This window comes from Drosophila simulans, chromosome 3L (assembly GCF_016746395.2).
Source record: "Drosophila simulans strain w501 chromosome 3L, Prin_Dsim_3.1, whole genome shotgun sequence".
Taxonomy (NCBI): domain Eukaryota; kingdom Metazoa; phylum Arthropoda; class Insecta; order Diptera; family Drosophilidae; genus Drosophila; species Drosophila simulans.
Window position 1 is genome coordinate 2,105,271 of NC_052522.2, and position 13,193 is coordinate 2,118,463.

Here is a 13,193-nt window from a genome sequence, read left to right on the forward strand (position 1 = left end):
AATGAGCAAAGCGAAACGAAAGAACGAACGACGTTGACATCATGAGAGGAGAAAATTCACAAAAGTTTGGTTTATTATATTGATCGATAGTAAAGTAAGTTAACAGAGTCGAAAAGAAAGATAGAATAGATCGGAGTAGATTGAAAGAGTTGTAGGTGATCGTGGAGGATAATGCATAGTAGTCGGTGGTTAGATATTGAGCACATGCACACTTACTTCGGTTTTGAATTCGCTGGCCGGGGCCACAGGACCCGTCTCATAGACAATCGTCTTGACCACCTCCTGCAAGCGTTCCGGCGAAGGCTCCAGGATGGCACAGTCGGCAATGCTCTTGGCCTCACCTCCCGCATTTGTGGCGCGAACCATGTATTTTCCGGAGTCCGTGGTTTGCGCTAAAAGCAAAATAGTATTCCCATTAAAAGATGCATTTTGAAATCGAAAAATCAATTGGCATTACTAATTCTATTGTACTGAAGATATTTGCCGGCGCAAATAAAATTAAATAGCCAATGAAAGCTTATATAAACATGTTTTGAGACCTAAAGGCTTTGTATGAGATGTTTGCAAAAACATTTTAGTGCTGAATAAAACATTGCAAAAATGTGGGTTAAATAAACAAAAATCTTGTTGTGCCATTTGGCTGTCATTTCCTGGCTAATTTCGAAAGTGAAATTTCTAAACGGAAAACATATGTATACATACCCTTTTCGATGATCAGCCTGTATGAGTTGCCCTGGGCTAGCAAGCGATGCTCGGAAATTCCAGCATCCTTCAGTGGCTTATCGTCCTTTAGCCAGGTGACCGTAGGTTCGGGCAACCCGGTTACCTCCACCTCCATGGTGAGCTTCTCGCCCTTCTTGCTGACCTGAGCCTGCAGACGTCGGCCAAAAACCGGCGGGAATATGGTCTCTAGATTTCGGGGAAAGGAAGACCAAAACAATGGGCATTAGCATATGCGAACACATATCAGCAGCCTTTGTGTGTCATTGCAACAGATTTGTAGCTGAATAATTTACTCGAACAGCCGTCCAATAATCGGCCATAATGAATAATTCGTTCAGACAGCCGACAGGCAGTAAAAATAATCTCAAACACACATTGCAGGCAGCAGCGACAAATCTGCAAACAGCCCGAGTAAATAAACGATCTCGGTCTTCAGCGCGATTTACATAATAATAATTGCAGGCATTATCCCACAGCCCCAACCCCAATCCACAACCATGTCCACGTCCACATCCCGATGAACCACCACCCCCACGGCTGCCAGAAAATATTTATAAATTTGTGTAAGAAAATCTTTTGCATTGGCCAAGAGATCTCATCTCCCTCACCCGGGCACACCAGCCAACCGACCAACCAACAGAACAGATTGAAATATAAACAAAAACAATATAGCCAGAATCACCATCCTCCAACCCCGTCGACCACTAAAAACTCATCAATATTCTCGGGAGCAGTCGAGCGGCGTTCAAGGCATTGACGTTTGAAGATCTATTGACGGTCTAGGCCCCTCGTCCCTCGACAATGACACTTTAATGCTCTCCACTGATTGATGTGGTCAGAACAAACGCCAACATATGATATAGGGTCCATTCCGGGGAACATGTGTATGTGGTTTTTTCGAGTTGTGCACACTTTTCGACAGCTTTTTAGTTCATTTAATTCTGGGAAATTGATTTCTTAAAAAAATATCTGAGCGTGCTGGTAATTTGATATGCTAAATTAGGTCGCGTATCGACAAACGTTGGGGCGCCATTAAAAGGAGCAAATCCGTTTGTGCAATATTTTCCATGCTTTCTAGGAATATTTCGCTATCAATTGAATTATAAATAAATGGCCAAGGTTTTTATAGTTGAAAGTTTAAACTCAATATTACAAATCTCTTGTGTCCGAAAGCATGGACAAGCGTTTAAAAAATATCTCCCCTTAAAGAAATAATTTCAGTACTCACTTTTAACGACCAAGTCCGCTGTGCTGGTGGATTGACCCACAGTATTGGAGGCGGTCACCGCGTAGCGTCCCGCATCGGCCACGCCCACCTGTTTGAGTTCGATGGTCACGCGGTTGCACTTGTTGGAGATCCTGGTGTGGTCATCCTCGAACAGCTGACCTCCGTTCTTCTCCACCTTGATCTCGGGCGAAGGAAAGCCATCGTAAATGGCCTCCATGCTGACATCAGCGCCCTGATCCACGATTTTACCACTCAGGGGAGTGGTGAACCTGGGAGCTATTTCGCGTCTAAGGCGAGTGGGGGAGTCCGGTATTGCTACTGCGGATTGTCCATTGGCTCCACTGGACTGGATAAAGCTGAAGGACTTTTGCTGCACACTGGGGCTGCTCATCTCCTTGCTCTTGTGCAACTCCTGATAGTGATGACTCTCCACGATCTCTGGCCGTTGTTGTCCAAGTTGCTTCAGGGACTGATCGATGTGGGCGGAGGAGTGATGAACCTCGGTTTGAGGAGCATTTCCCTCATAGGAATTCACCTGCGATGTGGAAGTGGTGGTAAAGGTCTGCTTTTTGATCGTGACCCTTGAGGATTCGGTGTTGTGCTCCTGGCTCACGGTCTGAACATCACTGGAGGCGGGCAAACCACTTCCTCGGATATTCAAGAAGGCCACACAGGTGGCCTTGCCCGCCTCATTCTCAGCCACACAGCTGATCTTGCCCACTGCATCGTGGGTTAACTTCTGAATGGTTAGCACTTGACGTTCGCCACTTGTAGAGACCAGGAAATTGTGACCGTGAACGGGTTGATCGTTGAAGAACCAATGGACCTTTGGTGTGGGCTTGCCCTTGACGATGCACTCGAACTTGATCACCTCATCGATTTCACCTTGTTTGTCACTGAACAGTTCTTTGAATTCGGGACACTGGTGACGCTCTATGATTTCAACCGATGATTGGCTACTTCTACGGTTTTCGGGAGCATTCACGGACTTCACAATGAGATGCGAAAAGCATTTGGCGTCTCCCGCTGGATTGGTCACCTTAACAGTATACACTCCCTTGTCATCGCCACTCACGTTGTTCAGGATGAGTTTAAAGACTCCCAGTTCGGAGTCGGATTGTGTAGTTATCCTCTGATCCAGCTGGAGCTCCTTGTTGGTCAGGAACCACTGTGCCGTCAGGGGTTGATCACCACTGGCCTGCACCTCGAGAACCACTTGCTCGCCTTCATCGGCCAAGACATCGGATAGAAGTCTCTCGAACTTGGGCTGCGAGTCTTTCGGTAGGGATTGCCTCTCCGCCTGTGCCCGAGTGGCAGGTTCCGCTTGATTCAGAGGAGTAACCTTGAGTTCACAACTACTGGAAGCTTCGCCAGCCGAATTAATGGCCACCACTTTGTAGTGTCCTGCGTCTTCTTGGTACACCTCTTGGATGATGAGGGAGCATCTGTCGCCTTGGAACAGCAGCTGAACATCGGCGGACTCCTTGACAGGTCGCTCATTGTGGTACCAGATGACCTCGGGCTCGGGCTGTCCCACAATCACGCAGTCCAGCCTCACTGGTTTACCCTCGAATATGGAGACATCCTTCAGGGGCAAGTGCACGGCGGGCTTGATCGGTTCTATATCGCTGGCCATCTCGGAATCGGAGGTCTCGTTGGGCAGTCGACCCTTTACTATCACGTTGCAACTGGTATAGGCTTCGCCAGCCAGGTTCTTGGCGCTCAGGACGTAGGATCCGGCGTCGTTGGGATAAGCCTGCGGGATTATCAGCGTTACGCGGCCGTATTCGTACTGAAAGTGCGGAGAGAAAAGCACGGAAAGTCAAGTCAGTTTGAGTTTCGGTATTCACCACACCCCAAAACAAAATTTGGTGGATTTTGAATGCTTTCGTCTCGTTCTAGCTGTGTGCTTTTTTTTGCAATTAAATTTTCCTTCTTTTTTACACCGATTTTAATCTTATTTACGAGTGTCTGTCTGTGTGCACGGATAAGGCGCATCCGGCGGATTGGAGGCGCAGACGCGAGCAGGTTTTGTTTATTTTTCCACAACAAATGATCTTTGTTTTGCCCCAAATTGCAGGAAGCACCTGAGTTCAGGTGTTCAACGCTTCAATGGAGAACAATCGAAGATTCGTTGGCATAATTGAAATGGTTTAATTCATCAAACAGAACAGAACAGAACAGTGAGATCATGTTTTGTCAAACAAGCGGCGACGGCGGCAATTAAAAGTGCGGCCAATGAAATCATTCGCCAATTTTTAATTTTGCCCAGATTTTCGTTTTCATTTCGCTTCTTTGCCAATATGAAAATGAAAATCTGCAAATATGTGTGCGCACATTTGTATACACAATGTTGGCGCCCACAATAAACAAATTGCCTGGCCTGACTGTGGTGAATTGAATTCGCCATGCTCACATGGCTCGTTGCAGCTCGGAGGAGCTGCCAAAAATTGCAGCTATTAGATATTATTATTATATGGCGGCTATATGCTTTACCGACTTGTGCAGCGCACTATCTGTCCGTAAAGTGCGTTGGCGTGTTTTCAAAACGATTGCCTTGAATTCTGTTTGACCAACGATCATCTTTTGCTGAGGGACCGAGAAAAACTGCGTGACTGACGTCAGTCCGAACATTTCTTTTCGAATTTTGGAGCATGCAACGCCCACCGCAAAAAATATGTGGATTCGGTCTGCTTTTTCCAGCCAAAGATTCTCATCTGATACACACATTCTATGTATGATTCTATGTATATGGAAATGGTCAATAGCCAGACAGTTGGGGGAATTGCTCTAGCTGGTATGCCCCTCGATTTGTTTACCCTTTGCGGTGGGAATCTGATCGCAAACAATCGGAAGAAAGTCGACGGAAATCTTTGGGGGTTTCCTTTCGAAGCCAATTAAAAGGAACATATTTATGCTGGTTTTTCTACTTGAAATCATTTGAGTAATCTTTTACAGTGGAAAAATAGGCAAAAGTGTGTTTAGTATAATTTAACTTTCTGGTTTAACAAAATATTCTGGCTAAAATAATTCAGTAGTCCTGTCAAATTGCTTGCAAATTCCTTGAAAATTATATGTCAACACTTTGTCTGTTCATATTAATTTATGCATCCCAAAAGGGGACAAATTATTGGTCGTCTGGCAAAAAGCCTAAGAACCAAAATATTCGCAGAAATTATAAAAATAAAATTGGTAAATTACGATCTATCAAAAAAGCTCAAGCATATATGCCCAGAGAAAAATTTCCAGTACAGTTTACCCCACGAGATTTTTGACCTTCTAATTAAACAGCCAACGAACTCACCTTGGAATCGCGCGGCTGGAAGGGTTTGCCGTTGTGCAGCCAGTAGACTTCTGGCCTGGGAATTCCGCCAACGATGGCCTCCAGCTTGATTTTCTGACCCACACGAGCCATGGCATTCGAAAGGGGAACCTTGAAACTGGGTAGCTCTGTGGGTTCCAGAGCTAAAGTAAAAGATACAGTATTACGCGTTATTGTTAAGCAATCAAAGACGAAGATTTTAAGATATATATGTTTGCTACTTACGTTCCACAATCAGAGAAGCCGAACAATGCTCAATGCCCGCCGGATTGGAGGCACTGCAGGTGTACACCGCGTCGTCCTCCAAGAAGACCTCCTCGAACTTCAGAGTGGCCTCTCCATTGTTGTAGCTGATCACGTAATCCGGAGAATCGTCGATGCACTTGTCATTTTTGAACCACTGAACAGTGGGCAAGGGAACTCCAGCCACCACGCAAGCAAACTGAAAGGAGCTTCCCTCGGTGGCCTTGCCGCTCTGCAAGAATCGTAGGATCCGTGGTGGAACCAACTGCACTTCGGCGGCATTTTCCCGGACGGATAAAGTGGCATTAGTATCGCAAGTACCCACCAAATTCGAAGCACGGCAACTGAAGCGTGCTGAATCTGCGGCAAAGGTCTCCTCGATTACCAATCGGCAGATTCCCTTATCGAAGGTGGTCTTATAATCGGAATTAGTTTGGATACTGATGCCATCCTTGAACCATTCCACGGCGGGCTCTGGAGTTCCCGTAACCTCGCATTCGAAGACGAATCGGTCGCCTTCGCGGGTAACTGCATCTTTTAGAGGCCGAGTGAAAAGCGGAGAGGCATATCGCAGCTCCGTGAAAATGGAGTTAACCTGAATGTCCTTTCGGATATTTTCGGTTACAATTCGCTGCTGGTCCACCTGATCGCGTAGGGTCTGCAGTCTGGTAATCTCCTCGCGCTGAATGCGGGCTTCCTCTTCGCGTTTCGATCGTGACTCGTTTTCTCTACGGATACGCTCCTCCTCCTCGCGGCGAATGCGGGTTTCCTCATCCCTGATGTTTTGGAGACGCACTTCCTCTTCCCTGCGGGCAATATCTCTGAGCGATTGGATACGCAGCTCCTCCTCCCGGGCAGCCTGTTCCCTGGCCAATTGTTCCCGCGTGGCCTGCTCCCGAATGGCCTGCAATCTGGCCTCCTCCTCCCGGACAGCTTGCTCCCTCAGGGCCAATTCTCTGGCTGCCAATTCCCTTTGAGCCTGCTCAATGGCCGCCTGCTGGCGCTGGTTTTCTAGGCGGGATTGCTCCTCTCTGTGCAACCTTTCCTTGGCCTCCGCTTCCTTTATAGCCTTTTCCCGTTCGGCTTGGTCACGGGCATCCCGTTCCCTTTGCTCCTTCTGGCGCTGTTCCTGCTTTAGCCTTTCCTGCACTACATTAATGTCCATCTTGAGCTTGATGAAGGACTGGAAGATGTTCATAACGTCGTTGTACAAGGACGACACCTTGTTCATATCGTGGGCACATTGCGAGGCACTGTCCAACTTGGAGCGCAGAGCCGTCTCCCGACTGGTCACATAGTTTTCGATATCATTGACCAAATTTCCTGCTTCCACTGAGTCGCGCAGATATGGAACCTTGTTGGACACGCTGGTGTAGAAGTAGCTAATCTCACGGTACTCCGCGTCGATCTGGGAAATATTAACAGCTTATTAATATCAAACGGAACAATTAATTGTAAATAAAGATCGTGTGTCTCTAAATGAATGAACATATAATTTATGGGATTTTAATTACCCACCTTTTCGACCACCTCGAAGAAGTCGGTCGCCTGGTTGAGGCTCTTTCGTTTCTGCTTCACTTGATCCTTGAAGCTCTGCCATTTGTCGTTGAGTTTGCGCAGCTCGTCCTTGACGTACCGCTCGCTCTCGGGGTTGGTAATAAAGAGCTGTTGGCTCGTGGACTCCGTAAACTTCTCGATCCGCTTCTCGAGCAGCTATTTTGTGTGGGTGAAAAACAAGTGATGTGGTAATCTTTAGAGACAGCCGGAAAAATCTGCACTTATCGCCAGCAAACTAACCCATTAGGCAGCAACTAAAGCGTAGTGTGTCTAGGCGAAATGCAGCCAAGCAGGAATATATTCTCTTACACGGCGGAAAATGCTTAGAAGCTCTCTAAATGTATATAATTCGTACAAAAACGCAACATTGTGTATGTTTTACTTTGGACATTCCTATCGGAAATGATTTGGGAAACTGCATAAAATTGTGATACTAATTTTTTTCGATTTTCCAATTCTCATTCGTGCATTTCCACATCCATCCGCACTTTGGCTTAGTTGGTCATTAAAATTGGAACGCCAGAAGCAATTTATAACAGCAAATGCCCAACAGCAAGTATAAGTGCATTAAAAAGTGGTCTGAATGTGTTTCTGTTTCGGTTTCGGCCTACTGTATCTGCTGTATCCGTATCTCTGAGTTGTATTTCATGTATCTGGCCCAGAGTTTTTAATTACAAACTAACGACAGCTGCCGCTGTCTGTCTAAAGCCCATCGCCCGCCGCTGACAGCGACAACATTTTGAAACTTGCGATATTTTCGAAATGTCATCCCGGCAGTGCGTCGTTTCCCATTTGGAAATTTGATGAATGCTGTGGGGCTGCCAGTTGGATGGGTGGTCACCCATCCGCCCAAAAGGGTAAGCGGGAAGTGATGCAAAAATAAAGACCAACCAACACACAACTCAGTCGCATGCAGGGATCGATCCGGTCTGTATCTATTCATCTATTCATCTATACATCTATGATCTATAGCTATATATCCATGACTATTGCTACCTCGATCGTGTGGGCTGTTTGGCCCCAGCGTCGCTGATGGCGCGTTGATTTCAATTGCCTGGGCATTGAACACTAGAATGGGATTAGATCATTCAATAATTTTAAGCCCATCAAAGTCGACTCGAAATCTATCAGATTCGGCGTCGTGTGGTGTCATCATTAAAGAAAATATGTAAATTATTTTCAAAATTTATAGTTCTCTACGATTGAATTTGTTTTTAAACATATAAACATACGTCTTTTCTATCGTTTGCGGTTGTATCTACTCTGGATTGTAGTCACTGGCAATCGAGAGCGAACAGAACCCCTGCACTTCAACACTTTGTTGCATCTTGTTTACCCAGAGAAATAAATAGTTCCGCCCATCGCCCGATCCGAATGATCCTAACCCACCTCAATAATCCGATCGAAGGCAGTTCACTCACCTCTATGGTCCGTTCAAAATACTCAAACGCCAGCGACGTGGTCTTGGCCGCCGCCAGACTGTCGACGCTCTGGTTGTTGATCTCGTGCAGCTGCTGGCTGACGCTGTCCAGGCTGCGATCGATGTCCTCGAGATCGGAGCGGAACTGCTCGATCTTCTCCAGACGCTCCAGGGTGGACATGCGTGCACTGCTGTTGGACTCGAAGTGCAGGCGCAGGTTCTCGAGCAGCTTCAGTATGCGGTCGGTGTCGATTTCGCGAGCTCCCGGCGGTTCCAGTACGCGCACCCGATCGATCAGCAGTTCGGATTGTGTGATTAGCGATCTAAATTTATCCATGCACTGATCGCGGAATTTCTCGTGCTCCGCGATGCTGCGATCCGCGCCGGATGCGGGTTCCTTCTGCTGCCTGGCGAAGTAGTCGTCGATTTCGCGGCGCAGCTGCACTATGTTCTCCAGGAACTGAACCACGCTCTCCACCAAAGTGCGATAGTCGTACTTGATGCCGTCCAACTTGGCCTTCAGCATGCGCAGGTTGTTGATCACCTGCTCGATCTTGGCCAGCGATGGCTGATCCTTGGTCTGGATGCCGAGCGTGGTCTGGATGCGCTGCTGTATCTCATCCTGCGCCCTTTCGATGTCCTGGGTCACGTTAGACAGCTTCTCGCGGGTGCTGATCAGCAGCTGCTTGGAGTCCACGCTCTGGGAGGTGAATACGGGATACAACTGCGTGTCCACCTGGGTGCTCTTGGCCACGGTCTTGAAGGAGGAAATATAGACAGGGAGTTATTTATGAGATTAAGGGCAGATTCTTTGATCTGTGAAAATAAAATCTCTCACTCGAAATGCTTTTGCTCGGGAAAATGCGAATTTATAAAAATATACTTTAACTCTATTAAATCCTGACTAGACGCAATTAAACTCAGAGATCCCGATCCCCGATCCCCGATCCCCGATCCACTCACCTCCTCGTTGTCGCTCATGACTTTCTCGAGTAGGTATTCGACTTCTCGCTTCTCCGCAATGCTCGTTGTCCAATTCTCCAAACTGCTCGTCACGTCGACCTGCCGCTTACTGAAGTCGTTCAGCGTCTCTTGTACCGCCTGTGCCGAGGATTTGGTCTCGAGATATGGATCCACAATCTGCGCGGCGCGCCGTTAAAAATAGCATGGAAATAGATGGTTTTTATTTTTATTTCTATTTGATTTTGGTCGCGTTTTGTTTTATATTATTTTCTGTTTGGCTGACGTTCTTTGTCGCGGGCAAGAAGGGAATATTCCGAGAAAAGGCGGCGCGTGGCACGCTTCTGTGACTGACTGTGGCCAGGGTCTGGTGCCTTCTGCCACTGCTGCCGCTACTGCTCGAGTCCAGGCCAGGCCAGATCCGACCGACCCGACCAGCACCATACAGCCAGCCTATCTATAGCCCGGCAGCGCAAATTGCTTTCTTTATTTATGGACTCAACTCGAGTCGAGTCGAGTCGAGGCGAGTATAGAGTCGCATAGAGTCGAGCCAACAACTCGCGACGCACAAAACTCGCAGCAGAATCTCCGCAAAGAGCGAAATTTCTAATTTCAAAAAATTTCTTTTGCGCCTGTTTGGACGCATCTTCCCGGTTTTATGTTCACGTATGGGGCGAAATGACGTTGTCGTTTTGAATACATGTTTATGGGCAAGCAAATCATATTGCTCATAAGTTATAGTCCCCGAGCGGGCTGGCAAAATATGAATGCAGGTCTGGGAGTGGCGAACTGGAATACCCTTTCGAATACGATTGTGATATGAACACATACAGTTGTCCAAAACTTAAAATCAGAACTAATTTCATTAACTGAAGCTCTTAAATTGTTCGCAAAATTGTAATTTCGCCGAATTGTTGCATACTTTTGGACATCTCTATAAACCTTAATAGGTTTTCTGATACTGTGATCATTCAGAGAAGCAAAGATGTTTTGTAGTACAAATTCATCCCAGATCTCCAAGTCAGAATGCCTCATCTGCCCAACTTTTCGCGATTGTTTGTGCAACGTCAGCAAGCTGCTTCTGGGAGCTGATGGACAGCGTGCAAATGCGCCAGCTGTCAGCAGTTAGTTGTTCCAAAAGCAAAGTTTGCGAGCATAGATGAAGCATAAACAGAGTGCAACATGCATAACCAAGCAGCGCCGCCCTGACATTAGAGAATTCCTCAAAACTTAGATTAAATAACTTAGGAAACTAGCAGGAAGTGTGTCACTTCAGCCCCCTCCCCCGATACAGACTTTTAGGTTGATGAATCGCTGTCCGCGGGACTTCAGTTCGCCGAAGGTGGATGCGATGCCCGTCCAAGTGGCCTGGAGGAATTGCAGCTTGTGCTCGTCTGGAGTTTGTTGCAGCTGGCGCTGCAAGTTGTCCAACTGGCTGGAGAGCTCGTTGGCCAGCTCAAAGAAGTCTATCAGCAGGGACACATAATCCACGCGTTTGAGAACCAGGTCCTTAAGTTCGATCCAGTGCTTGTGCAGGGATTCTGCCTTGGAGTCCACATCGTAGCGCTCTTGCGGACTCAGGGACTCCAGATGGACCTTGATGGATTCGAGCAGCAGGTTAATCAGTTCGCCTTTTATCTAAAGAGTAATCAAGGTGATTTTTGTCATTAGTTTAGGTATCTCCTTCAACAAAATACATTCTATATAAGTTATGGCCGCCAACTTAAGTAGTACTACAGACCCACCTGAATCGCACAACAAACGTAAAGAAACTCTTTATAAAGCATTTCGGTCTATAATTTTTTGTCGAACCATTTTGGTATAAAGATTTTCGATTCGTAGGTAGTCTGATTCATGTGAGTACTAAATGTCGCTTAATAGTATAGTATAATATAAAGTATTGTTTAAAACAACAAACCTCCAAATCCTGCATGAGTTCATGGTGCTGGAGAAGGAACTGCTTGGCCTGCTGCAGATTTCCGCCCATATCCACGCTTTGCTGCAACTGGTGTTGGCCGGATGCTCTCAGCCAGGCCAAAAGCTCATTGTGATGGCTCAGGAATTCGCTCAGTGCTCGCTGAACCTTCTGCTGATCCTCGCTGCTGTTGGCACAGATGCCCTGGATGTAGACTTTTCTGTTTTCCAACTCATCAAGAACTCTCTTCACACCTTGAGTCTCCGGCTGAGTGCGTCCCACTTCGTCCAGAATGCCGTAACCCAAGCGCAAAGGTTCCTCGGTAAAGTTGCGAACATCGCGATCCACTTTGGAGTACATGGCATAACTCTCCGGGGAATGGGGAGGCAGCTTCACGCTGGTCAGCTCCAGTTCTAGTTTCTCCAGGACACTCACAGTGTGCTCAGCCTTGGCGAAAAACTCCCGGGACTGATGCAGCCAGTGTTCCCGCTGGTCCACCAGATCCAAGTGCTCTGTGCAGCCACTCAAGACCGCATAAGCCCTAGCACATGCGTCCTCTTCGGTGAAGTGACCAGCGGATTGAACCTTCTCCTTGGCTCGCGTGATCTTAAGAGCTCGATCCCGGAGGAGCAGGGCCTGCTGTTTCCACTCCCTGTATTTGGTGAGCATTTCGTTGGCGGTGTGCTCACACTCGCCCAGGCTGTACATGGTATTCAGCTCCATCCTGGCCTGCTGGAGGGCGGCCTCCAGGTCGACTAATTCTCTGCCCAGCAAAGCCAATGCCAGACACTGCTCCATTTGGATTTTCCTCGTCTGCCAGGCGAGTTCCAGGGAGTTTCTGCGGTCATGCAGGGCCTCCAACCACTGCTGAACTTGGTGAACTGCCCTCGTAGCATCTCGTTTAATGTGTTCCGGTCTTGTGTCGAGGGTCTCCAGCTTTTCCAGCTCCTCCAGCTGGGACAGCAGCTCGTTGCCGTCTTTCAGGGCTGCCATCACACCGGTGAGCATGTCTATCCTCAGCTGCTTGAATCTGTTCAGGAATTCCTGGACACGGGGCACATCCGGTGGATGGAGTGTCTCCTCGCAGGCCAATTCCAGTTGGTCCATCTTCCTGAAGCACTGTGTCATCTTATCGTGGAACTGTGTGCATAGTATCAGAAGGTGTTGACGATCCTGCAGAAGATTCAGTATGTCCTGCCAAATGATGTTGAGCGTATCGGCCATGGCGTTGACCAGTTCGGAACTGATGCGCTTGCTGGCCAACAGCTTGTCCGCCTTCTGGACGAACTCATCCATTGGTCCCGGCAGGCTCTGAAAGATGTTCGAGGTTATTTAAAGGGTTAATTTGATATTGGAGATGGACTCACCTGTAGATTGCGAAGAGTTTCATCATGCTCCCTTTGCATGCGCAGAGATTCATCCAGATTCTCCCCAAGCGCTGTGATCTTCGGCTCCAGTTCTACCACTTTGATGTAGATCTTTTCCGGACTCTGGAAGAGTGGATGATGTTTAAGGTGTTCTATGGTTAAGTGGGTGATTGGATTTAAGTGTGGTTTAGAAGTATTGTATGACTTAGTTATTAGTAATTGGATTTTGTTTTATATTCTTTATACAACGAAAGATTCTTGCCCCAGTGAACTAATTCACATTTCCCTTCTGATAGTATCGTTTACGCATTCTATATGACTGGAGCACCCAAATTCTCATACGTTGTTTTCGCAATTCCCAGGGATATCGCATAGGACATGAGCAATTCAAAGATTTTCTCCCACAAAGGTCCGCTGCATTCCTCGCCTGCCCCCAAATCCGTTCCAGTCACGTTCCT

The 13,193-nt window shown here is 47.3% G+C and overlaps 1 protein-coding gene and 1 long non-coding RNA gene across 19 annotated transcripts in view; one reads left to right on the forward strand and one right to left on the reverse strand.

Moving 5' to 3' along the window:
* LOC6736448 (titin) overlaps window positions 1–13,193 on the reverse strand; it is a 114,616-nt gene that overhangs the window by 91,850 nt on the left and 9,573 nt on the right. For 13 of the 18 annotated variants that reach the window (XM_044923059.1, XM_044923055.1, XM_044923061.1 and 10 more), the window contains exons 3-14: window positions 12,736–12,858; window positions 11,372–12,679; window positions 10,750–11,091; window positions 9,457–9,633; window positions 8,495–9,250; window positions 8,070–8,141; window positions 7,035–7,229; window positions 5,499–6,924; window positions 5,256–5,416; window positions 1,952–3,743; window positions 703–909; window positions 217–392 (exon numbers count right to left, since the gene is read on the reverse strand). In XM_044923059.1, coding sequence (XP_044778994.1) covers window positions 217–392; window positions 703–909; window positions 1,952–3,743; window positions 5,256–5,416; window positions 5,499–6,924; window positions 7,035–7,229; window positions 8,070–8,141; window positions 8,495–9,250; window positions 9,457–9,633; window positions 10,750–11,091; window positions 11,372–12,679; window positions 12,736–12,858 — 6,735 coding nt within the window. Of the gene's footprint in view, window positions 1–216; window positions 393–702; window positions 910–1,951; window positions 3,744–5,255; window positions 5,417–5,498; window positions 6,925–7,034; window positions 7,230–8,069; window positions 8,142–8,494; window positions 9,251–9,456; window positions 9,634–10,749; window positions 11,092–11,198; window positions 11,313–11,371; window positions 12,680–12,735; window positions 12,859–13,193 lie in introns of those variants that run through there. The other 5 variants (XM_044923058.1, XM_016174326.3, XM_016174328.3 and 2 more) reach the window with 2 other exon arrangements.
* LOC27208241 overlaps window positions 1–13,193 on the forward strand; it is a 66,919-nt gene that overhangs the window by 47,223 nt on the left and 6,503 nt on the right. The window lies entirely within an intron of this gene.